Source organism: Chiloscyllium punctatum, chromosome 23 (genome assembly GCF_047496795.1).
Source record: "Chiloscyllium punctatum isolate Juve2018m chromosome 23, sChiPun1.3, whole genome shotgun sequence".
NCBI lineage: Eukaryota > Metazoa > Chordata > Chondrichthyes > Orectolobiformes > Hemiscylliidae > Chiloscyllium > Chiloscyllium punctatum.
Genome location: NC_092761.1, coordinates 57417076 through 57443240, shown reverse-complemented (window position 1 = coordinate 57443240; position 26165 = coordinate 57417076). Strand labels below are relative to the sequence as shown.

Sequence of the window (26165 nt, the reverse complement as noted above, 5' to 3'; positions counted from 1 at the left end):
CTGTTGTGGGCCATCCATACCTCTGCAGCAAAACATCTCAGAGTCTCTCTCCTCCTTGCTTACAGACAATATTAAATTGACCCACGTAATTTAAAACGAACTTTAATTAAATATTTCTGAACTGTTTTGTGAGATTTGATTATGAGCTGCCCTTACACTTCACACCGTGAGGAACTCTCTTGTCCTTTCCTATCAAAGACAGACCAAATGAAAGGCATTGCAAATTTCCTCACCATTGCCTTTAATTCCATAGGGTAATGAATGATGCAGGTGGTTTGGTTGATACCACCACCCACCAGCGATTGATAAAAATATGTCAGTATTTCGAATAAAACTGAAAAAGAAGCAGACAAAAGGGTAAGAGCTCAGAACGAAACAAAAATTGAAAATTACATCAGTCAAAATGAAGAAGTCAATAGTTGTTGACTCACTTGGAGAGGACTGACAAATTATGTTCTTTTGAAAGCCAGTTTGTACACCGTGCATCTTGACTGTAATGTAACAGAGACAGGTTTATGAGAAAGGGATATAGCTGTGTATCTACAACAACAAATTCAACCTTTTAACCACAACAGAACTAATCACCTCCCATTTCTAAGGTGGACAACAAATTCTACACCATGCGTAGTATATCTAAACTGAAGATAACACGTTTAAATGCATTTCAATCCCCACTCTGTGCTCTGTCATTGCCTCTGGACAGTTATAGGAGGTAGGAGAAAACAAGGGTTGACATTGCTAATCAACTTGTTTTAGTCTAGAAGTGGTGGGGCTTGAGCCTGGGTCAGACATAAGGAAAGAACAACGGTGCTATCACCACATCATTTATTGGATCATGGCTTTTAATGACATTTTCCAATGTCCAGCAATACTATTCTATATCTTGGGAGCAAGTGGGACTTGAACCAAGGCCCCCTAATCCAGAGGAAGGGACACTTCCAGTGCACCACAAGAGCCATTTGAAAGAGTAGGGGTCCTGCACAGACCTATACTGAAACCACCTGCGATATAGGAATTCAAATCACTTATTATCTGGTCATAGCTGAGAATTCCATTCTGATCTAAGGATACGTCTAGAATTTAGAATGATTGCTGGTGTTTTATTCTAATGAATCATAGAATCATGAAATAGATAAAGTGCAGAAGACGCCATTCATTCCACCGTGTGTGTGTTCGCCTTTTCAAGAAGCAATTCACATAGTGCCACTCTCCTGCTATTTCTATATAACCCTGTCAATGTTATCTTTTCATTTAGATTAGATTAGATTAGATTACTTACATTAGATTAGATTACTTACAGTGTGGAAACAGGCCCTTTGGCCCAACAAGTCCACACCGCCCCGCCGAAGCGCAACCCACCCATACCCCTACATTTACCCCTTACCAAACACTACGGGCAATTTAGCATGGCCAATTCACCTGACCTGCACATCTTTGGACTGTGGGAGGAAACCGGAGCACCCGGAGGAAACCCACGCAGACACGGGGAGGACGTGCAAACTCCACACAATTAGTCGCCTGAGGCGGGAAATTTAAAGGGTACAATATGGTTAACACATTAGAGGTCTTTGCTGGTGGCTGAACAACTGGGTGAGATCTGCATTGCTTCCCATCTGGAATGTCCACCAAAACATGAGCCGATGAGGTGAGGCCACTGGGTGGGATTTTCCTAAGAATCAAGAGACTCTGTGTGTGCGTTTGTCTGAGTAAGTGTGTCTGTGTGTGTGTGTGTGAGTGTGTGTGTCTGTGTGTATGTGTGTACATGTGTGTGTGTGTGTCTGTCTGTGTGTATGTGTGTGAGTGTGCGAGTGTCTGTGTGTGTTGACTCTCCTTATCTATCCTGCTTGTTTCCTCCTCAAAAAATCTAATAAATTTGTCTACCATTAGACCTCGAACCTTTGCCACATTTTATCCTTTTTTTCTTTCAATTTGACAATATTCTTAACTTCCCAAAATGACTGTGATTAGTCTATCCCCTCCCTGGGCTACACCTTTGACATGAATCATAACCTATTTACCTAAAAACATGTCATTGTTCCACAGCTGACTTTTCCGCAAACAACTTTCCCAGTCCTCTCCAGCTAACTCTGACATCATTCCTCTGCAATTACCATTATTTATATTTCGCAATTGTTTTCAACCCCAATTCCTTACTCTTAAACTGAATGGTAAATTCTTACCAGTAATTAAGCTTGCCCCATGACACATCACCAGATCCGAACATCATGGTCTCTGCTTGAATCCTGAATATATTGTTCTAGGAATCTGTCTCAAATAGACTCCATGAATTCTTCCTCATGCCTACCACTGCCAATTTAACTTTCCAATCTACATGAAAATTAAAGTTACCCATGCTTAATGTATTGCCTTTTTATATGCCCTCATTATCTTCTGATTTATTCTCAGCTCTACGTAGTAGCTACTGTCCAGGGGCCTATAGACTCCTTCCTTGTCTTCTTGCCCTTGTTATTTTTTACCTCTATCAATATGGATTCTACACCTTACAATCGAAGATCAATTTTCCTACTGTACTTAATTTATCTTGAACTAACCAAATATCCACAAAGGTACCCCTTCCTTTGTGCTTACTTTTCGAAGTGTTGCAAGCCTTTGATTATTGAGTTCCCAATTTTGATCTCCTTGTAACCATGCCTCGATAATGGCTATAAGATCATACCTATTAACCTCTATTAATGGCATTTACTTTGCTCCAAGTTTTAAATCATTTATGCTCCTATTAGCTCTATTTGCTGTTGTTTTTCTATGTTTGCACTCTGTCCATTCTTGCCCTATCTATCAGTACCAAGCTAGTGGCCCTGTAATGTTACCATATCCTTTTGTTTTGTATAGATTTCCCTTCACCCTCCACTCTCCTAATTAGTTCAAAGCCCTCTCTACAGCCCTGTTTATTCGATTTACCAGGACACTGGTTTCAGTACAGTTCAAATGCGACCCCTCACTTCAGAACAGATCCCTTCTACCTCGTATTCATACCAGTACTCCACAACCAAAACTCATTTCACCCACTCCAATCTTTGCACAACACATTTTGACTTTATTTATCCAATGCCACTTTGCCTATGGTTCATGTAGTAATTCCACGATTATTAACTTTGAGGTTCTACCTTCTACTCTAGGTTCGAACAGTTCAAAACCTTGCAGCAGAAACTCCTCCCTGTTCCTACCAGTGTGGATAATGAAACTGGTTCCATCCTTCCCCATTGCAAGTTCTTCTCCAGTTCTGAGGAGATGTCCTTAACTGAGCTGGCAACACAGACTTCAGGAGACCCACTGTACAGAACAGTATTTCTTCCCTATTTACACTGTCCCCTGCCACTACGAGGTTGCTATTTGCTCCCCCAACTTAAATTCATCTTTGAACCATGGTGCCATGGTCAGTTAGCTCATTTTCCCTGCAGTCCCTCTTCTTGTCCACTCAGCTTGCAATTATGGATGATTGCAGAGACTGAGGTACCCTGAACTCTAATCCCCAGACTTACCTCACTTGCAGTCACACTGTTCTGTTCCTGATCATCGACCAAGTTTGAATGACTTAATAAAAGGAGTGTGACCACCTCCTAGAGCAGTGCCCAGGTAACATTTCCCCTTCCTAACCCCCTCTTCTGTTATGTCCTCAGAGAGAGCAGATTATTGCACCATCTGATCAAGTTCCCTTTCGAAAGACTCAATTAACTTTGCTTCCATTATACACTCAGTTAGTGAATTCCAGATCTTAAAAACTCACTACATGAAAATGTGTTTCATTATGTGTTTATCCAATCTGCTGTAGCTTACCTCAAATCTGTAATCTCTGCTTCTTGATCCTTTACCAATGGGAACAATTTCCGTTTCTCTACTCTGTCCACATCCCTCATGATTTTGAATAGTTCTCTCAAATTTCCTCTCAGACTTCTCAAAGGAATACAATAGTGTCTTCTTCAATCTTTCTAAGTAACTGAAATTCCTCAATCCTGTTTTCGTGAATCTTTGTTGTGTCTTCTCTGATGCTTTTACATTGTTTACAAAGTGTGCAACCCAGAACTGTACACATTAGGAGGAAGTGGGTACTGCAGATGCTGGAGATTAGAATCAAGATTAGAGTGGTGCTGGAAAAGCACAGCAAGTCAGGCAGATTCCTGATGAAGGGCTTTTGCCCGAAATGTCAATGTTCCTTCAGCTATAAGATCCTAACTACATCTAATTTCTTCTTGAAAACATTCAATATTTTGGCCTCAATGTCTTTTTGTAAAAGGGAATTCTATCGGTTCATCACTGTCTGGATGAAGAAATTTCTCCTCATCTCAAACTTAAATGACCTACCCAATTTTCCTGGACCGTGACCCCTGGTTCTGGGCTCCCCAGTCATTGGGAACATCTTCCTGCATATAGTCCTGTTAGAATTTCATAGGTTTCTGTGAGGTCTCCTTCATTCTTCTCCTAACCAATCCAGTCTGTCTTTATACATCAGTCCTGCCATCCCAGGAATCAGGCTGGTAAACTTTTCTTGCACTCCCTCCGTAGCTAGAACATCCTGCTTCAGAGAAGGAGACCAAAACTTCACCCAATATTCCTGGTGTGGTCTCACCAAGGCCCTGTACATTTGCAGCATGACATCCCTGCCACTTTTAAGCACTTCTTTTCACTGTGAAGACCAGCATACCATTTGTCTTCTTGTCTGCCTGCTGCAATTGGCAAGCCCACCTCCTAATTCCTCACATTATGATATCCTTATCACACCTCTGTTATGATGCTAACCTGTTTTCCCTCTCAGTTAATCTGGTAAATATGTATTTCACCACACTGTCTTAGCCACTTTAAAGAAGAGAGTGCAGAACAAGACAGAGAGACAAACAAGACCAAGGGGCAAGTCTCAGATTATTAACATGCTGGCAGTGCAGAGTGAAGCACTAAAGATAAGCTGAGCCCACAATGCCCTCAGCATTGACAAAGTTGGCTTAACTGATCTGCAGATTCAAGCAATTGATTTGAAATTAGGCATCCTCTTCATCTCCTGAATCATTATCATAAACTATTTATGTACCTGTTCAGATTTCCTAATCACCATGACTAAATCTTCACACTTGCTCTTTTCTCCAGGGCCAGCTCACAAAGAACAAACTTTCTTGGAATATCGCTGAAAATGTATTGCTGGAAAAGCGCAGCAGGTCAGGCAGCATCCAAGGAGCACGAGAGTCGACGTTTCGGGCATGAGCCCTTCCTGAAGAGCCCTTCCTGCTGCGCTTTTCCAGCAACACATTTTCAGCTCTGATCTCCAGCGTCTGCAGTCCTCACTTTCTCCTTTCTTGGAATATCCCCAACCCCCACCCCCAGAACAATTTACCCCTCCTAAGAATGTTTAGCCACACTCAGAGGCTGGCACATTGAGTAGGTGCCCTGATCAGTGAGGCGGACTGGCAAGGGGTGAGTCTCCAACCACAAGTCAGCAGCAAGCAGACAGGGCAACCAAGGTCAATACACACTGAGGATGCAGCCCTCTGTTCAGTGGGTTATAATGCTCTGCTCTGGGAGTAGCTGTGAGATGGAAAATAATGGGAACACAGGAACAGACAGGTATTTGCAGTCCTGTCAGGTGCTCCGGAAGGTAGTAGTCAAATGACTGGAAGGTACTTTTTAAAAGTACCTTGCCATGAATAAAGTGATGCTGATTCAGTGATTCACATTGCATTCAGTTAATGCCTCAGCCACAGAGACCAGTTGGCTACATGGTACCTATTAGAATTGAAAGGGCAAGCAATTTTACTTACAAATGGGCAAAATCAGACTTGATAACATTGCTGAACCTGAGAAAAAGAAATAAAACATTAAGTTGAGCACATCAAATGCTTAAAAGTGACACAGTGAACTCCTTTGATACAACAAACAGACAGAACAGATAGGTTCCATACTCCTGGTATCTTATGGCCACAGTGCCTTATTTCACCATGTTACATGGACAAACCTATTGCTGAATATGAAATAAACCATTACTTTGAACTTTGAAGTGAGTACCAGAGACCCTGTTAGCCAATGAGGTGGTACTAAATGAAATTAATCTCTCTGTATGTACAGCCAGTCATACTTATCATAATGTGCAAGAGGCAGGTTCAATCAAGGCATTCAACATGGCAATATATATTTCTTTAATTTGCAGTAATGCATAGGGTCATGAGGAAGGGTCAGAGAATAGTATAAAGTTCAAAGATTGGGAGAAGATTTGGAGCTCGGGTGCTCGTTGTTGTGGTTCTGTTCGCTGAGCTGGGAATTTGTGTTGCAGACGTTTTGTCCCCTGTCTAGGTGACATCCTCAGTGCTTGGGAGCCTCCTGTGAAGCACTTCTGTGATCTTTCCTCCGGCATTTGTAGTGGTTTGTATCTGCCACTTCCGGTTGTCAGTTCCACCTGTCCGCTGCAGTGGCCGGTATATTGGGTCCAGGTCGATGTGCTTATTGATTGAATCTGTGGATGAGTGCCATGCCTCTAGGAATTCCCTGGCTGTTCTCTGTTTGGCTTGTCCTCTAATAGTAGTGTTGTCTCAGTCAAACTCATGTTGCTTGTCAGAGCACAGCAGTTCAGGCAGCATCCAAGGAGCTTCGAAAACCGAAACGTCGACTTCGAAGCTCGTTGGATGCTGCCTGAACTGCTGTGCTCTTTCAGCACCACTAATCCAGAATCTGGTTTCCAGCATCTGCAGTCATTGTTTTTACCTCATGTTGCTTGTCATCTGAGTGTGTGGCTACTAAGGATAGCTGGTCATGTCGTTTCGTGGCTAGTTGGTGTCCATGGAGGCTGATCGTTAGCTGTCTTCCTGTTTCTTCCTATGTCCGGAGGAAACATCACAGAAGTGCTTCACAGGAGGCTCCCAAGCACTGAGGATGTCACCTAGACAGGGGACGAAACATCTGCAACACAAATTCCCAGCTCGGTGAACAGAACCACAACAATGAGCACCCAAGCTACAAATCTTCTCCCAAACTTTGAACTTAACACTATTCTCTGACCCTTCCCCATGACTCTCTGCATTACTGCAAATTAAAGAAATATATATTGCCATGTTCCACAACAGTGTTAAGTCATGTTGATTGTTAGAAGGGCTGGCCAGCACAATGGGCAAAGAATCACCTTCTGCATAGAACATAGAACATGACAACGCAGTACAGGCCATTCGACCCTCGATGTTATGCCACCCTGTGAAACCAATCTGGAGCCCATCTAAGCTACACTATTCCATTCTCGCCATATGCGTATCCAACGACCATTTAAGTGCCCATACAATTGGCGAGTCTACAGCTGTTGCAGGCAGTGCGTACCATGCCCCTATTACTCTCTGAGAAAAGAAGCTATCTCTGACATCTGTCCAATATCTATCACCCCTCAATTTAAAGCTATGCCCCCTCGTGCTCGCCGTCACCATCCTAGGAAAAAGGCTCTCCCTGTCCACCCAAACTAACCCTCTGATAATCTTATATGCCTCAATTAAGTCACCTCTCAACCTTCTCTCTAATGAAAGCAGCCTCACGTCCCTCAACCTTTCCTCATAAGATCTTCCCTCCATACCAGGCAACATTCTAGTAAATCTCCTCTGAACCCTTTCCAAAGCTTCCACATTCCTCCTATAATACGGTGACCAGAACTGCATGTAATACTCCAAATGCGGCCGCACCTGAGTTTCATATAGTTGTAGCATGACCTCATGCTGCAATTCTGTGATGGTCAGTATGGAGAATGTCTCAGGCCAAAATTGACATTTATCTGTCATAGTTACTTCGTCAGTAGCCTGTGCATATTCTTGCCAACCAAGAAACTGATGATTATGGAATATCACCTACTATTAAACTCTGCCTGATTTTAACATGAAATGTCAAATTGAACAAAATTTGAAATGATGGGTGTTCCAATTGCATAACTTTTCTGTCGTGTGGTTTAGATTTCATTTACTCTGAGAACTCTGCTGTGATGTTCTGACATAACTGAAATTGAATTGTTTCTCTTATGAGGGTTGTGAAGTTGTTGCAAATGCCTAATTGCCTGATTCATACATCTTCACAAGATTCACAAGTTTTAGAATGACAACTCCTGATTTGACGGGCTGTCAGATAACCTTTAGGGAATTAGAAATCAGAGGGTAGACCATGCTTATTTGCTCAAGTTAAAGTGGGAAGTGTTGGGAGCTCAACAATCAACAACATCATTTCTGGAGCTATCTCAATAATCTGGAAATAGGGTCATAGTGTCATACAGCACAGAAACAGACCCTTTGGTCCAACCAGTCCATGCCGACTTTAATCCCACACTAAACCATATCCCTCCAAATATTGCTAAATCATGCACTTATTTAAACATCTTTTAAATGGTGTAATTATGCCACAATCTACCACTTTCTCTGAAGCTTCATTGCACACATAAACCACTCTCTGTGCAAAACAAATTGCCCCTCATGACTTTTTAAAATCTTTGTCTGCTCACTTTAAAAATATGCCGCTAGTCTTGAAATCCCCCATTCTAAGGAAAAGACGGCTGCCATTCACCTCATGATTTTATAAACCTCTATAAGGTCACTCCTCAACCTCCTGCACTCTAGTAAAAGAAAGTCCCCACTTTTCCAGCCTTTCTTTATGACTCAAATCCTCTACTTCCTGCGACATCCTGGGAAATCTCTCCTGAATTCTCTCCAGCTTAATAATATTCTTCCAATAACCGGGTGACCAGAACTGGACACAGTTCTCCAGACAAGGCCTCACCAATGTCTTGTACAACCTCAACATGACATCCCAACTCCTATACACAATGGTCTGAACAATAAGGGCAAGCGTATTAACCACCCTGTCCAGCTGTGACGCAAATTTCAAAGAGTTTTGTACCTGAACCCCTGGGTCCCTCTGTTCTACAACACTACCCAAGGCTACTTTTAATTTATAAATCCTGCCCTTGTTTATTTTACAAAATTACAATACCTTACGTTCAATCAAATTAAACTCCATCTTCCATACTTCAGCCCATTGACCCGATTGATCAACATCTCTTTGTAATCTTAGATAATCTTCTTCACTGTCCACTGTGCCACCAATTTTAGTGCCATTCACAAACTTACTAACCATATCTTCCCAGCACCGACCCTATGGAACCCCTCTTGTCATAGGGCTCTAGTCTGAAAAAAATTCCTTTAGCATCTCTCTCTGTCTCTTGCTGTTAAGCCAAATTTGTATTCAACTGGCAAGCTCACCTTGAATCCTATGCGACCTAACTTCACTCATTACCCTCCCGTGCGGAACCTTGTCAAAAGATTTACAAAAGTCCATTAAACAATTTCTCCTGTGCAGCTCTCATCAATCTTCTTGGATACCTCCTCAAAAACTCAACCAAAGTACGACATGATTTCCCTCGCACACAGCCATGCTAACTATCCCTAACCATTCCTTGTCTTTCCAAATGAATATAAATCCTGTTTTTTACCCACCACCAAAGTCAGACCCACAGATTTATAGTTCCAGGGCTTCTCCTTCCATCCCTTTTGTAAACAAAGGCATAACATTGGCCTCCCTACAGTCCTTTGGCATCCATAGTTATAGGTGAGGCAAATGTTTCAGCAAGAGGCCTCAAAGTTTCCATTGTAACTTTCTACAACATCCTGGGATACACCAGATTAGATCCCGGAGATTTATCCACATTTTATTCACATTTTCAAAGACCTCCAACACTTCCTCTTCTGCAATGTGAACTGCTTCCAAAAATCAATATTTATTTCCCTAAGTTCTTTAGACTCTTTTCTTTTCTCAACAGTAAAAGCTGACACGAAATAGTCATTTAATATCTCTCCCATTTCTTGAAGTTCAACTCAAAGACGTCCTCTTTGAACTTTAAGGGACCCTACTTTCTCTCTGGTTGCTCTCTTTGGATTATCCTTAACCTTATTTGTCAAAGCTATCTCGTATAATCTCCCTTTTAAGAATGCCCCTACACTGTTTACACTTGTTCAAGAGATTTATTTGAACTCAGTTGTCTTTACCTATTACAGAGGAACCTTGATTATCTAAATGACACAAGCAGGGAGTATTTTGTTCAGATAATCGAATGTTCAGATAATCGAATGTTTGGATAATTGAATGCTGGGTAACACAATTTAGCCAAGCATTGGGACCTTGCGATCTTGTTCAGATAATCTGAAATTTAGATAATCGACATTTGGATAATCGAAGTTCCTCTGTATATTTTTTTTTTCTTGACGAGAATCTTAATATCTTTATTCATCCATGTACCCTCATCTTACCAGCCTTACCTTTTCACTCTAACAGGGACATAATCATTCACATGGTTTCTCAGAACAAAGGGAAGCTTCAGAGTTGGAAATAATTATTTTAAATTTCTCAGTAGATAATCCCATGTGTGCCACATTGTTATGGAAATTGGCATTGCAGGAAATATTTTAAAGTTTCCATTTTCGAAAGGAGATTTAAAGGACCATAGGGGCTCCACTAATTCCAATTGATCAGCAGCGTTCCATGAGCTGACTGACCATCCAACTACCTGATCAAATAATGGTTCAAGAAGAGATGCAGTTTGGTGGGAGGGAGAGATTTGAACATTTGTTGATGGGAATGTGGGCAATAATTTCTTGGCCATCCCCAACTAAATGTTTAAGTAATATTAACCAGTGTGTAATACAAAGGACAGAAACAAACATCTTTCATATTTAGTGTAATTATGGTTTTTAATGCTCTGACTTGAGTAGGTAATTATCATAAAGTTGAAGTGAAACCAGGGTAAATCTTGAATCACGACAGAAATGAGGCAATTCTCATTATTATACAATGAATTACAGCCATTACCAGCTTCCTTAAAGAAAACTTCCTCATTTGTAATTACTTTACAAAATACAGAAATATTGCCTGAACACACATTTGACCATTTTACTTATTAAGTCCACTGGGTATCAGAAAGGAAAATAGTTATGAAAGGAGATATATTTGAAAGAACTTACCTAAGAAACTTGTTCCAATGTAAGGTCCAAATAAATAGGGTCATTGTGATACACAAAAAGTAAAGGTGGCATTTCTTCTTACACCATTCTAGAAACAACACAAGAAATATAATTCTTTATGCCTTCAGCCTATTATTATGTGGCTTGCAACTGGAATCAGCCAATAAGCAAGAAACCACAATCTGGGGTGAAACGTGTCCCAAATATTTGCCCATTTCATAGCACCTTGATTGAAGCAAGCAGACATTTAGAATTTAAATGAAAATAGAAGATCTGTTTTAATTCTGAGTAAATTAAGATTCAAAATGAGAGCTTTTACATCTCACCAATCAATAGGAATAACAACATATAGCACCTATGATGTAATATAATGTCCCAAAGCTGCTTAGGAGTATTTTAGAGGCACATGGGGAATATTAGGCAAGATAACTGAATATTTGGTCAATGAAGTAAATTTTAAGGAGCTTCTTAAAGGAGGAGAAGGAGGAAGAGAAATGGAGAGATTTATGGAGGGACTTACAAAGCTGAGAGTTTCTGTCACTGAAGACACAGCCACCAATGGTGCACGAATTAACATCAAGAATATTCAGGAGAGTAGAAGTGGCAAGGTTTCCGAAATAGTTATGGGCTAGAGGAGATTAATATAACTGGAGAGATGGTGTCAAGTGGAATTTGAAAATGAGAATAACAATTTTAAATTTGACACCGTTTCCTAACAGAGGCCAAGATGGTCAGTGATCACATGTGCGATAGATGGTAAAAGATTCCTGTAGGTTAGAATTCAGGTACTAGAGATTTCAACAAGTTTATGGACTGCATTGGAATAGTTAAATCGAGGGGTAACAAAGGTGTAACTGGGTGGTTCAATGGATGGACTAATTGATGGTTCAAAGACAGTATTAAAAGTGGTGTTAGGAAGCTCGTCACAGGATCGATAATGACATTAAGGTTACAAACTACCTTGTTTGAGGCTCAGGCAGTTGTCATGAACAGGGGAGGCATCCGTCAGTCAGTACAGAGCTTTGGTTTTGTACGAAAGTTTGTGATGGGAATCAAAGACAATGGCTTTACTCATTCCAATATTTAAACAGAAAAGATTCCTCTCACCTAGCATTGGATGTTGGACAAGAAATCAAAGAATTTAGCAATATTCAGGAATTGAAAGAAGTGGTGGTCAAGTTGAGTTGAATGTCCCCGATGCGCTTATGAAAAGTAATCTTGGATTTTCAGTGATGGCACCAAGAGGCAAAATGTCGATGATAAAAAGGAGGACAGTCAGTGATACAAGACACAAGAGGTTACATTGTCAAAGTCGGAAGATATTCTGTTGTAAATAATTCTCTGGTAACGGTTGAAAAGATAAGAATGAAAGAGAGTGCGTGCGGATCAATCCTACAGGTGAATATAGATTGAAAATAACAAATGCTGGAGATTACAGCAGGTCAGGCAGCAGCCATGGAGAGAGAGCAAACTAACATTTCAAATCTAGATGACTCTTCATCAGAGCTGAAGTGAAGCATAGAGGGGAACAACATTTACATTATAGTTGGGGGCAGGCAGGGAAGCAGTGGTGAGTGTAGGGAGCTAGTGGAGAAATTGTTGATATTAAGTGATTGGAATGCGAGAATGGCAGAACAATGGTGAATATATAACTAGGGCGCACAGTTTAAACAAAGGTCTCCCATTGATATCTGAGAGGAGGAAGGATTTCTTCTCTTAGAGGGTCATTCTCTTCCGGAAGGCAATGGAGCTGGGCCAGTGAATATTTCAAGTCAGAAAAATTTCTGAGTTAGAAACATTTTTGAGTCAAAAGGAAGTCATGCTTAAGACCATAAGAAATAGAAACAGGCTGTTTAACTGAGCTTGCTCAGCCATCAAATAGGATCATGGCTGATCCGACACTCCTCATGTCCACTTTCCTACCATTCCCTGGAATCCTTGATTCCCCAACTGATCAAGACTCTCTCTATCTCAGCATTAAACATACATAAAGACTCTGCCCTCACAGCTTTCGGTGGCAAGGAGTTCCAAAGACTCATAACCCTCTCAGAGAGGACCATGAGGGGAAACACCCTCTCAGCAGTTCCTTCCTACAAATCATTAATATATCTTATAAACAGTTGTGGTCCCCGCTTTGATCCCTGTGGAACCTACTGGTTACAGGTCACCAACATGAAAATTAGCTCCTTGTCACCAGTCTCTGTTTCCTGTCCAATAGCCAATTCTCTATTCATGCCAATATACTACCTCCAACACTGTGGGCTCTTATCTCATGACTTAATCTTTTGAGAGATACCTTGTCAAACACCTTCTGATCCAAACATCTACTGGTTCCACTCTATCCACACTGGTTGAGACTTCCCCGAAAGACTGGCATAAATTGGTTAAACACAATTTCCCTTTCATGAAAACCCCAATGGGTTTCATGAACTCCTTACGGGTGCTCCAGTTTCCTCCCATGATCCAAAGATGTGCAGGTCAGGTGAATTAGCCATGCTAAATTGCCAAAAGTGTTCAGAGATATGTTGGTTAGGTGCATGAGTCAGAGGTAAATGTAGGGTATCAGGGTAGGGGAGGGCTGGTGTGGACTTGTTGGGCCAAAGGGCCTGTTTCCACAATGTAGGGATTCTATGCTGACTCTGGTTGATTAGATTACAATTTTCCAATTGGTTTTCTATCACTACCTTAATAATTGGCTCCAGTATTTTTCAAACAATAGTGTAATGGGGGTTTGGCAGGAAAGTGGACCCGAGAATGCAATTAGATCAGTTCTGATCTTATTGAAAGGTGGTGTATACTCAGAGATACGAATGGCCTACTCCAGCTCCTGTTTCTTATGATAGATGTGAAAAAACTGAGGAATTCCTGTCGTGATCTCATGCAACTGAGATGACTGACCTCCAATAACCGCAAATACCTTTCTTTGTGCTAATTAATTACCCCCAAATCTCATTGACTTCAGCTTAGCTTGGGCTTCTTGATATCACACTCAGTGAAAAAGCTTCATTGATATCAAGGACAGCCATTTTTGTTATGTAGTTTTCAAAATAAATGTACCAATTGCACATAAGGATTAGGGAAGCAGTAAAGGGGTCCTTTATTTGAACCTAAGATTGTTTACAAATAGTATTAACTGAAAAATAAATAGTTATTTATTTTGTTATTTAAGGACTTTACGACCCTGGGGGAATCTTGTGATGATGTCATGGAGTTGCCTCCTAACTGGGTATAAATAACACAATGTAGATGGATTTACGTTAGAGAGATGCAAGAAGCACATGTAGAGAATAGGACTTCATAAAATGTTAAGTCAAAACGCAAGAGTCCACAGCGTTAAAATTAGGGTATTGGCATAGATAGGATGAGAGGTGATCTTATTGATACTTAGGGGATTCTTACAGGGCTTGACAGGGCAGATCTTATTGAATGGCGTAGCAGGCTTGAGGGGCTGAATGGCCTATTCCTGCTCCTTTTTCTAATGGTCTTAATAGTCTTAAAAGTATAACTGTCATATTAGAGCCCAATATATCTCCAATTACCATATATATCAGGAGTAAGCATTAGTGAGCATTAAATAGAGATTTAAGCTTGAAGACAGCATTTGACATTGTCTTCTCTTCGACCAATCGATCTTGAATACAAATTCATGACTGTGGATATAAAAAAAAACCACACTGCATATAAGCACACTGCACACTCACACTCTCCGGGAAGCTAGGGAGGTGATTGCTGGGCCTCTTGTTGAGATATTTGTTTCATCGCTAGTCACAGGTGAGGTGCCAGAAGACTGGAGGTTGGCTAATGTGGTGCCACTGTTTAAGAAAGGTGGTAAGGATAAGCCAGGGAACTATAGACCGGTGAGCCTGACATTGGTGGTTGGCAAGTTGTTGGACGGAATCATGAGGGACAGGATGTACATGTATTTGGAAAGGCAAAGACTGATTAGGGATAGTTTGTGCGTGGGAAATCATGTCTTACAAACTTGATTGAGTTTTTTGAAAAAGTAACAAAGAGGATTGATGAGGGCAGAGTGGTGGACGTGATCTATGTTGACTTCAGTAAGGCATTTGACAAGGTTCCCCATGGGAGAATGGTTAGCAAGGATAGATCTCATGGAATACTGGGAGAACTCGTCATTTGGATACCGAACTGGCTCAAAGGTAGAAGACAGAGGGTGGTGGTGGAGGGTTGCTTTTCAGATTGGAGGCCTGCGGCCAGTGGAGTGCCATAAGGATCAGAGCTGAGTCCACTACTTTTCATCACTTATATAAATGATTTAGATGTGAGCATAAGAGGTATAGTTAGAAAGTTTGCAGATGACACCAAAATTGGAGGTGTAGTGGACAATGAAGAAAGTTATCTCAGATTACAATGGGATCTTGAGCAGATGGACCAATGGGCTGAGAAGTTACAGATGGAGTCTAATTTAGATAAACGCGAAGTGCTGCATTTTGGGAAAGCAAATCTTAGCAGGACTTATACATGTAATGGTAAGGTCCTAGGGAGTGTTGCTGAACAAAGAGACTTTGGAGTGCAGGTTCTTTGAAAGTGGAGTCACATGCTTTCTTTTACTGGTCAGAATATTGAGTATAGGAGTAGGAAGGTCAGTTTGCAGCTATACAAGACATTAGTTAGGCCACTTTTGGAATATTGCATGCAATTCTGGTCTTCTTCCTATTGCAAGGATGTTATGAACCTTGAAAGGGTTCAGAAAAGATTTATAAGGATGTTGCCAGGTTGGAGGATTTGAGTTATAGGGAGAGGTTGAATAGGTTGGGGCTGTTTTCCTTGGACCGTCGGAGGCTGAGAGATGACCATATAGAGGTTTATAAAATCATGAGGGGCATGGATAGGATAAATAGACAAAGTCTTTTCCCTGGGGTGGGGGAATCCAGAACTAGAGGGCATAGGTTTAGGGTGAGAGGGGAAAGATATAAAAGAGAGCTAAGGGGCAACTTTATTGTGCAAAAGGGTAGTATGTGTATGGAATAAGCAATGTCAGAGGAAGAGATGGAGGCTAGTACAATTGCAAAATTTAAAAGGCATCTGGATAGGTCTATGAATAGGAAGGGTTTGGAAGGATATGGGCCGGGTAATTGGGTTGGGAAATCTGGTCGACATGGATAAGTTGGACTGAAGGGTCTGTCTCCATGCTGTACATCTCTATGACTCTATACGGTGATGACATTGAACAGATCCACTAACTAAATCATTGTGGCCGTAGTGAGGATCAGGAACATATCTGAAATCATTTGGGCAAGATGAGAACTCCAAAAATAATTCTTCCAAAAATATCATTGGAATAGCTTTAAGACCAGCCAGCAGCCAGAAGGTGCACAGAGCTGAACAACTGCTGTAATACAAATGGGAGGGAGGAGGTCTGGAGGCAGTCACTATCAGATAAAACAGCAAAGGTGGGGGTAAAGAAAGAGTGACAGAGACAGAGCAGTCACCAGATAAAACAGTACAAGGAGAAGAGGAAAAAGTCAAAAATTTGTTTGTCTGGGAAAGCGGTGAGACAATTAATTGCTGAACAGCTGTTGGTTGCTGACAGGGCTCGTGGCTCAAAACCAGCAGTATTGAAAAACATAAATTTCTCAATGATCTTGGAGAAAGAAATAATTCATAGGCACAGGAGATGAAGCTAACTTTTGAGTAAAGTTGAAGAATTTCTACTTCCTACTATAGAAATACAGAATCCCTACAGTTCGGAAACAGGCCATTTGACCAAACAAGTCCACAGTGCCCTCCTACCCTATCCCTGTAACCATGCATTTCCCATAGCCAATATCCCTACCCTGCACATCCTGGGACACTATGGGACAATCCACTGAACCTGTACATCTTTGGACAAATCTCCACTTTTTGATTAATAGTAAAAGAGTTGGATTAATGTAAGTTAAGGTCATTAAAGTCACAATCATATGGGTAAAAGTAACTTTAAAATATGACTGAATTTATAGTGTGTTAACCTAAGCAAGCAAAATATCTGTCCTTTGATGTGTGGTGAGTTGTAGATGCTTTGTGACAATGATAAGCACATGTGCAGGAAGTGGTTGTACAAGTTTTAACTCCTGGTATCAGAATTTAACAGTGATTAGAATCACTGAGGTCTACCTGTGTAATCGAGAACTATACAGATAACAGGAGTCCTCCAAAGTCCTGCTCATTCACAGGTTTTCTGCACTGGATGTTGGTGAGGATGATGGTTCCTTGCATGAATGCAAAAAGAGCAGGTATGTAGCATCACAGGTTCGCTAGCCACACAACAGAGATGGAAGAGGAACAGAGGGATTGAATTCATTGGGTATTCTTTAGCTAGGGGAACAGACAGGCATTTTTGCAGCCATCAATATGAATCCAGTAGGGTTTGTTGCCTCCCTGATATTAAGGTCAGAGATGTCACAGAACAGCTGCAGGTTATTTTTCAGATGGGTAAATAGTCCAAGGTCATGGTTCACATTGGCACTAACAGCATGGATTGGAAGGGAGATGTGGTCCTGTTACGACCCAGAATTTAGGGTGCTGGGTAGGAAATTAGTGAGCAGGATCTATGAAGTAGTAACCTCCAAATTACACCCAGTGCATGATACAAGACAGCACAGGAATACGAGGATAAGTCATGTGAATGGATGGCGGGAAAGATGGTGAAGCAGGGAGAACTTTAGATTTCTAGAACACTGGGAGTGATTCTTGGAGAGATGGCAACTGCAAAAGTCAGACATTTGCATCTGAACAAATGGAACAGGCCATTCTGCTGGTGGGGGAAAGCAGAAACTAAGTCAGCACGGCTGTAGGAGCCAAGAGAGCAGATTAGAAAGTCTTAATCAACTGGGAGGAAGTGAGCACTGCAGATGCTGGAGACCAGAGTCAAAGAGTGTGGTGCTGGAAAAGCTCAGCCGGTCGGACAGCATCCGAGGAGCAGGAGAATCAATGTTTCGGGTAAGAACCCTTCTTTAGGAATAAGCCTCATTCCTGATGAAGAGCTTATGCCGAAACGTCGATTCTCCTGCTCCTCAGATGCTGCCTGACTGGCTGTGCTTTCTCAGCACAACACCATTGATTAGAAAATATTACCAAGGTGCATAAAATTGCTCTGAGAGGCAGATAGCACTAAAGTAAAGTATTCTTATAACTTAATAGGTGGAATTGCAGTCAAGGAGAAAGAAATGGAGTCGAAATCAGGGTTGCACTGCATGTAGGTAAATGCAGGGAGTGTTAGATTAGATTCCCTACAGTATGGAAACAGGCTCTTCGGCCGAATAAGTCCACACCGACCCTCTGAAGAGCAACCCACCTAGACCCATTGCTCTACATTTACCCCTGACTAATGCACCTAATACTACGGGCAATTTAGCATGGCCAATTCACCTGACCTGCACATCTTTGGACTGTGGGAGGAAACTGGAGCACCCGGAGGAAACCCACGCAGACACGGGGAGAATGTGCAAACTCCGCACAGACAGTTGCCCGAGACAGGAATTGAACCCAGGTCCCTGGTGCTGTGAGGCAGCAGTGCTAACCACTGAGCCACCGTGCCAAGTATGATTAATTCAGTGATCTTAATTAAGATCGGGGAGTAAAAGCACAGATTATCTTGTGGGGTAATAATGTTGACCTGATTCAAGGAAGGACAAATTTGGGTCTTCAGAAAAGATTGTGAAACAATAAAAGGAGGAGATGTGGTTGTTTCCAATGAGGAGATTCATTAGAAATTTTGAGAAAGGGGCAGCACGGTGTCTCAGTGGTTAGCACTGCTGCCTGACAATATCAGGACCCAGGTTCAATTCCAGCCTCCAGTGACTATCTGTGTCGAGCTCCCCATTCTCTCTGTGTCTGCGTGGTGCTCCAGTTTCCTTCCACAATCCACAGATGTGCAGGCTAGGTGGATTGGCAATGCTAAATTGTCCCATAGTGTCCAGGGATGTGCAGTTGAGATGGGGAATGCAGGGATACAGGATGTGTAACCATGGATAGTGACTGAGACTGAGAAGGCAGTAAAATTAAACCAAACTACAAAAGATATCTTACAAGCCCAAGGCAAGCACAAACATTTAATGAAAATCCAATAACATGAATAGTTGATGATTACAAATTTTGGAAGTACGACGTTCAGATGAAGGATGGAATAATGTTAAATAAGGGAAGTATTCTGCACCTCAGAGTGTTAGGAATCAACTGACTGATATGACCCATGACAGGTATAGGTACCAAGTGAAAGTGAGTACCCTGCAACTTCGTAAAGAATGGTGACCAAAGTGTGAGGACGATGGAGTGACTATATGGATAACTGTTTAATGTGTGCCCGGAACAGCCTGGATAGGTATGCAAATCGAGGGGAATTGAGACACACCCGATCTGTTGGAGGGCCATGGTCCAACTTGCAGTTAAATGACGTTGGATCTTCTCCATGCAGAGAGGGGTTTAAATATATTCTGATGATCATCATAGATTCCTGTTCTAAATAAGTAGAAGCATTTCCCCACTGGACGACTAAACTCTCAGCACCATACTAATACATCAGGTATTTATCGGTGGGGGGAGCTCTGCAGAAGCTTTCACTCAGACCAAGGGACACATTTTAATGCTCAGGTTATGCAACATGTAATGACCCTGTTCAGAGTAAATTCCACGCAGGATGAACACGGTTTATATGTATTCAACGAATCCATCAGCAGAAACCAATCCAGTTTGTGTGGGGTTAGTATGGTAACTGTGTATTATTGTACAAATAATCAAATTCTAGTGCATGTGGGGCCAGTTGTGTTCGAAGACATCTCTGTCTACAACTTAATACATTAAATTTTGGTTCAATGGTGGCATTGGAAATAAGTCAATTTGTGCTGGAGGAAAAGAAGGACCCAGAGGAGGAAGGGTTATGGGAAGCACAGGTATTGTATAGAAATATTCATCACGAATTGGTCCCAGTAATTCAAAACCTTTCAGTCATATCTTTATCTCACATTTACAAGGTAACGTTTAATCAAGAGGATTACAAAAATGGAAATACAGAAGTTTGATAGGAGGTTCTGCAGGTTTTTTTATTCATTCACAGGATGAGGGCATCACTGGCTAGGCAGCATCTATTGCCCAGAGGGCAGTTAAGAGTCAACCAGATTACTGTGGGTCTCAAGTCACATGTAGGCTAGACCAGATAAGGATGGCAGCTTCCTTCCTTAAAGGACATCAGTGAACCAGATTTTTTTTTCTGACAATTGATTCATGGTCATCATTAAACTCCTAATTCCAAATAACTATTGAATTCAAATTCTGCTGTGGCAGGATTGAAAGCCAGATCCCCAGAATGTTATCCAGGCCTCTGAATTAACAGTCCAGCGATAATACCATTAGATTATCACTTCCCCAGTGCAAGAGTTTCCACAGTTAATGGCTTAGACATTAGTGCTATTCGTGATCAATTCCTCTCCATTTCTCTAGTTAAATGTATATGAGGTATAATGAATGATGATATTAAACTTTGTGGTCAAGCAGGACCTATCTCAAAGAAATAATAGGATTTTAGGAAAGGCACACAGATTAACATACAGCGTGTAGTTAGGGTATGAAATTGTGTTGGAGGCAGGTTCAATTTAGAGTAGTGCTGGAAAAGCACAGCAGGTCAGGCAGCATCCCAGGAGCAGGAAAATCGATGTTTCGGGCAAAAGCCCTTCATCAGGCCTCATTCCTGACGAAGGGCTTTTGCCCGAAACATCAGTTTTTCTGGCCTGGATGCTGCCTGACCTGCTGTGCTTTTCCAGCACGACGCTAATCTTGACTGTAATCTCCAGCATCTGCAATCTGCATTTTCGCCTTGCAGGTTCAATATAGACATTCCAGAGAACATTGTATGATTATTTAAATAAAATCAATCTAAAAGGTTATGGTTCAAAAGTAGGAAATTTTCACTGCATTGAAATGCTCAGAGAGCCAATACAGACATGAGGAGTTGAATAACCACCTTCTGCACTGCAAGCATTCTTTGATAATGTGACTTTAACAGAGAAACCTCTGAACAGAAAATGCCTGCAGAGAAATCATTAAAGACAGTTGTAAGCCAGTAAAATGTTTCCACAGCCAGTATGAGGGGAGACACATTTTTAAGGGAAAAGAAAAAAACTGTGAGATCACTAAAAGCCCGTGAGCAGCCAAACAGATAAATCCAGCCCGCAAGTGAGTGCTTACTGGATGCCCAAAGCTGAATCTAGTTGTTAAAGGAGAATACACCCAAAACTGGGATGGGAATCGAAGCTGAAATAATTTTAACAGTTTTCACTTTCATTTAACAGTTTTAGAATCATAGAAACAAATAAGGTTGGAGTAGCAATAGGCCATTAAGGTCTGCCCCAACCATTCAATAATGTCAGGCTGATCACTGAGATCAATCCCGTAATCCTGCCCTCCTCCTAAATCCCTTGATCTCTTTAGCCACAAGAGTTATACCTAGCTTCTTCTTGAAAATACATAATGCTTTGATCTAAACCACTTTCTGTTGTAGTGGAATCTACAGTCTCATCATTCTGATTTACCCCTTAGCCTTAAACTATGACCCCTGGTTCTAGACTCTCCCGCACTGATTTATTCTGAAGCAAAATTGGCAACAAGTAACTTTCGAAATAATTTTTCAAAATAATTCGTAAATCAATTACATTTCCTTGTTTTGGATGTTTTGAGCCTTAATGGAAAATTTATTTAAATCATTATTATTTTGATGGTTTGCAGAGAAACGTTTTTTCAGTTATTAAGAAGGTTGATCAAGATTATTTGTTAAAGATTTCTCCAGCTTTCTCATTTCCCCTCCCCCCCCACCTTATCTCAGTCCCAACCCTCGGACTCAGCACCGCCTTCTTGACCTGCAATCTTCTTTCCCGACCTCTCCGCCCTCATCCCCTCTCCGGCATATCACCCACACCTTAACCTCCTTCCACCTATCGCATTCCCAACGCCCCTCCCCCAAGTCCCTCCTCCCTATCTTAGCCTACTTGGCACACCCTCCTCATTCCTGAAGAAGGGCTTATGCCTGAAACGTCGATTCTCCTTCTCCTTGGATGCTGCCTGACCTGCTGCGCTTTTCCAGCAACACATTTTTCAGCATATTTCCAAATCAGGATGATGTGTGACTTGGAGAGGAACTTGCAGGTAGTGGTATTGCCCCTGTATATGCTGCTCCCATCCTCCTAGGTGGTAGAGGCTGCAAATTTGAATGGGATTTTTGGAGGTCCTTGGGTGATGCTCGGGTGCATCGTATAGATAATGCACTGTAGCAATTCACCCAAGGACCTCCATAACTACCATCATATAGGTGACACACAGTCTTGCCATTCTATGTTGACGGTGAAGGGAGTGAATATTGAAGGTGGTGACTGGTCTGCTTTGTCTGGGGTGGTGTCCAGTTTCCTAAGGTTTGCAGAAGCGACACCCGCCCATGCAACTGGAGACTCTGCCATCACTCTCCTGATGTTTTCAGGAAAATTATATAACTTTAAGTTTCATTTTGTGATGTTAGAAGGACATGAGGTTTAGTTTTACTTTTACAATTGACCTTGCGAGTTCAATTTAACAAAGTCTGCATGGCTGTTTGCTTTAGACTCAGCCAAAATATTGACGGTTTCCAAGAGGGAATTCTTGGGGCGAAGGGAAACAAATGGTATGGAAAGGACGTAAGAACAGAGTACTGAGTTGAATGATCAGCCATGATCATTATGAATGACACACAGGAAGGGCTGAGGAGGCTACTCATGCTCCTATTTTCTACGTTTCTATATTTCATTTGGTTAATGTAGAATGACATGCTTAGGCAGTTGGGCAGCATAGATCATGAGACTGACCTTGTCCACAATACAGTATGGACCCCTATATAAGGGTTCAAATACACCCGCCCTTGTACAGTTCCATATCATCACCTGATCCCAACTATTCCACTGAGGAAGGATCAGCGGACCTGAAAAGTTAACTCTGATTCCTCTTCACAGGTGTTGCCAGACCTGCTAAGCTTTTCCAGCTACTTCTCTTTATATTTCTGATTTACAGCATCCGCTGCTCTTTTGGATTTTATCCCACTACTGTGTTCTGTTTGGCATCAACAACAATTTATTTTGGTGATGTCTCTTCCCAATGATTCAAGCTGCTTGTCTGAACAATTGCTGCAACCATTCCCACAGGTCATCAGTCAATTTGTATTTCATCATCTCTCATGTCTGCTGGAATGGCTGTAGTAGAGGATGGGGAGGTCCATTTGAACCTGCCTGCTACTTGCTCATGGGGATACTAACACCTCTCCTTATATTTCAGTTTCCATATATTCATAAGTGTCAAGGACAACACCTTTACCCCATTTTTGAGATGACTCACAGGTTCTTTCTGCAGGGTCGTTTTAATGTTTCTGTTCATATGTTCCGCTATTCCTGAATACTAGAACATAGAACATAGAAGAATACAGCGCAGTACAGGCCCTTTGGCCCTCGATGTTGCGCTGATCCAAGCCCACCTAACCTACACTAGCCCACTATCCTCCATATGCCTATCTAATGCCCGCTTAAATGCCCATAAAGAGGGAGAGTCCACCACTGCTACTGGCAGGGCATTCCATGAACTCACGACTCGCTGAGTAAAGAACCTACCCCTAACATCTGTCCTATACCTACCACCCCTTAATTTAAAGCTATGCCCCCTTGTAACAGCTGACTCCATACGTGGAAAAAGGTTCTCACGGTCAACCCTATCTAAACCCCTAATCATCTTGTACACCTCTATCAAGTCACCCCTAAACCTTCTTTTCTCCAATGAAAACAGCCCCAAGTGCCTCAGCTTTTCCTCATACGATCTTCCTACCATACCAGGCAACATCCTGGTAAACCTCCTCTGCACCCGTTCCAGTGCCTCCACATCCTTCCTATAGTATGGCGACCAAAACTGCACACAATACTCCAGATGCCGCTGCACCAGAATCTTATACAACTGCAACATGACCTCAGGACTCCGGAACTCAATTCCTCTACCAATAAAAGCCAGTACGCCATATGCCTTCTTCACTGCACTATTTACCTGGGTGGCAACTTTCAGAGATCTGTGTACGTGGACACCAAGATCTCTCTGCTCATCCACACTATGAAGTATCCGACCATTAGCCCAGTACCCCATCTTTTTGTTACTCTTACCAAAGTGAATCATCTCACACTTAGCTACATTGAACTCCATTTGCCACCTTTCTGCCCAGCTCTGCAGCTTATCTATATCCCGCTGTAACCTGCCACATCCTTCCTCACTGTCAACAACTCCTCCGACTTTCGTATCATCCGCAAACTTGCTCACCCAACCTTCTAGCCCCTCCTCCAGGTCATTTATAAAAATGACAAACAGCAATGGTCCCAAAACAGATCCTTGCGGAATACCGCTAGTAACTGCACTCCAAGATGAATCTTTACCATCAACTACTACCCTCTGTCTTCTTCCAGCCAGCCAATTCCTAATCCAAACCTCCAATTCACCCTCAATGCCATACCTCCATATTTTTTGCAGTAGCCTACCATGGGGAACCTTATCAAATGCTTTACTAAAATCCATATACACCACATCTACCGCTTTCCCCTCGTCCACCTCCTTAGTCATCTTCTCAAAGAATTCAATAAGGTTTGTGAGGCACGACCTGCCCTTCACAAAACCAGGCTGACTATCCTCGATCACATTACTCCTATCCAGATGTTCATAAATCCTATCCCTTACAATTCTCTCTAAGACTTTGCCCACAACAGAAGTGAGACTCACTGGCCTATAGTTACTAGGGTTATCCCTACTCCCCTTCTTGAACAAGGGAACATTTGCTAGCCTCCAGTCTTCTGGCACTACTCCTGTAGACAACGAGGACATAAAAATCAAGGCCAATGGCTCTGCAATCTCCTCCCTTGCTTCCCAGAGAATCCTAGGATAAATGCCATCAGGCCCAGGGGACTTATCTATTTTCACCCTTTCCAGAATTTCCAACACCTCTTCCCTACATACCTCAAAGCCATCCATTCTACTTAATTGTGACTCAGTATTCACATCGGCAACAATGTCCTGTTCCTGAGTGAATACTGACAAAAAGTATTCATTCAGTGTCTCCCCAATCTCTTCAGCCTCCACACGCAACATCCCACTACTATCCTTGACTGGACCTATTCCTACCCTAGTCATTCTTTTATTCCTGACATACCTATAGAAAGCCTTAGGGTTTTCCCTAATCCTACCAACTAAGGACCTTTCATGTCCCCTCCTTGCTGCTCTTAGCTCTTTCTTCAGGTCCTTCCTGGCTACCTTATAACTCTCAATCGCCCCAATTGGACCTTCACACCTCATCTTTACATAGGCCGCCCTCTTCCATTTAACAAGGGATTCCAATTCCTTATTAAACCACAGCTCCCTCACACGACCCTTTCCTCCCTGCCTGACTGGTACATACTTGTCAAGGACACTCAATAGTTGCTCTTTGAACAAGCTCCACATATCAATTACGCCCTTGCCTTGAGCCTACTTTTCCAAGCCACGCCTCCTAAGTCATGCCTCACCGCATCATAATTTCCCTGCCCCCAGCTATAACTCTTACCCTGCAGTGCACACTTATCCTTCTCCATCACTAGAGTAAAGGTCACCAAATTGTGGTCACTGTCCCCAAAGTGCTCACCTACCTCTAATTCTAACACCTGGCCTGGTCCGTTACCCAGAACCAAATCCAGTATGGCCTCACCTCTTGTTGGCCTATCTACATATTGTGTCAGGAAACCCTCCTGCACACATTGGACAAACACCGACCCATCTAACAAACTTGAGCTATAGCTTTCCCGATCAATATCCGGAAAGTTAAAGACCTCCATAACAACCACCCTATTACTTTCACTCTTCTCCTGAATCATCCTCGCAATTCTTTCTTCTACATCTCTAGGACTATTAGGAGGCCTGTAAAAGACTCCTAAAAGGGTGACCTCACCTTTCCTATTCCTAACCTCAGCCCAAACTACCTCAGATGGCAAGTCTTCATCCATCGTCCTTTCCACCGCTTTAATACTAAATTGACAAGCAATGCCACACCTCCCCCTCTTTTACCCCCACCTCTGACCCGACTAAAACATTTAAACCCTGGAACCTGCAACAGCCAATCCTGTCCCTGTTCTACCCATGTCTCCGTAATAGCCACAACATCGAAGTCCCAGGTACCAACCC

General features: G+C 42.1%; 1 protein-coding gene across 1 annotated transcript in view; it reads right to left on the bottom strand.

Moving 5' to 3' along the window:
* LOC140494087 (CMP-N-acetylneuraminate-beta-galactosamide-alpha-2,3-sialyltransferase 4-like) overlaps window positions 1–26165 on the bottom strand; it is a 206610-nt gene that overhangs the window by 88586 nt on the left and 91859 nt on the right. The window contains exons 3-6 of the mRNA XM_072593029.1: window positions 10974–11061; window positions 5766–5801; window positions 432–491; window positions 234–334 (exon numbers count right to left, since the gene is read on the bottom strand). Coding sequence (XP_072449130.1) covers window positions 234–334; window positions 432–491; window positions 5766–5801; window positions 10974–11061 — 285 coding nt within the window. The remainder of the gene's footprint in view (window positions 1–233; window positions 335–431; window positions 492–5765; window positions 5802–10973; window positions 11062–26165) is intronic.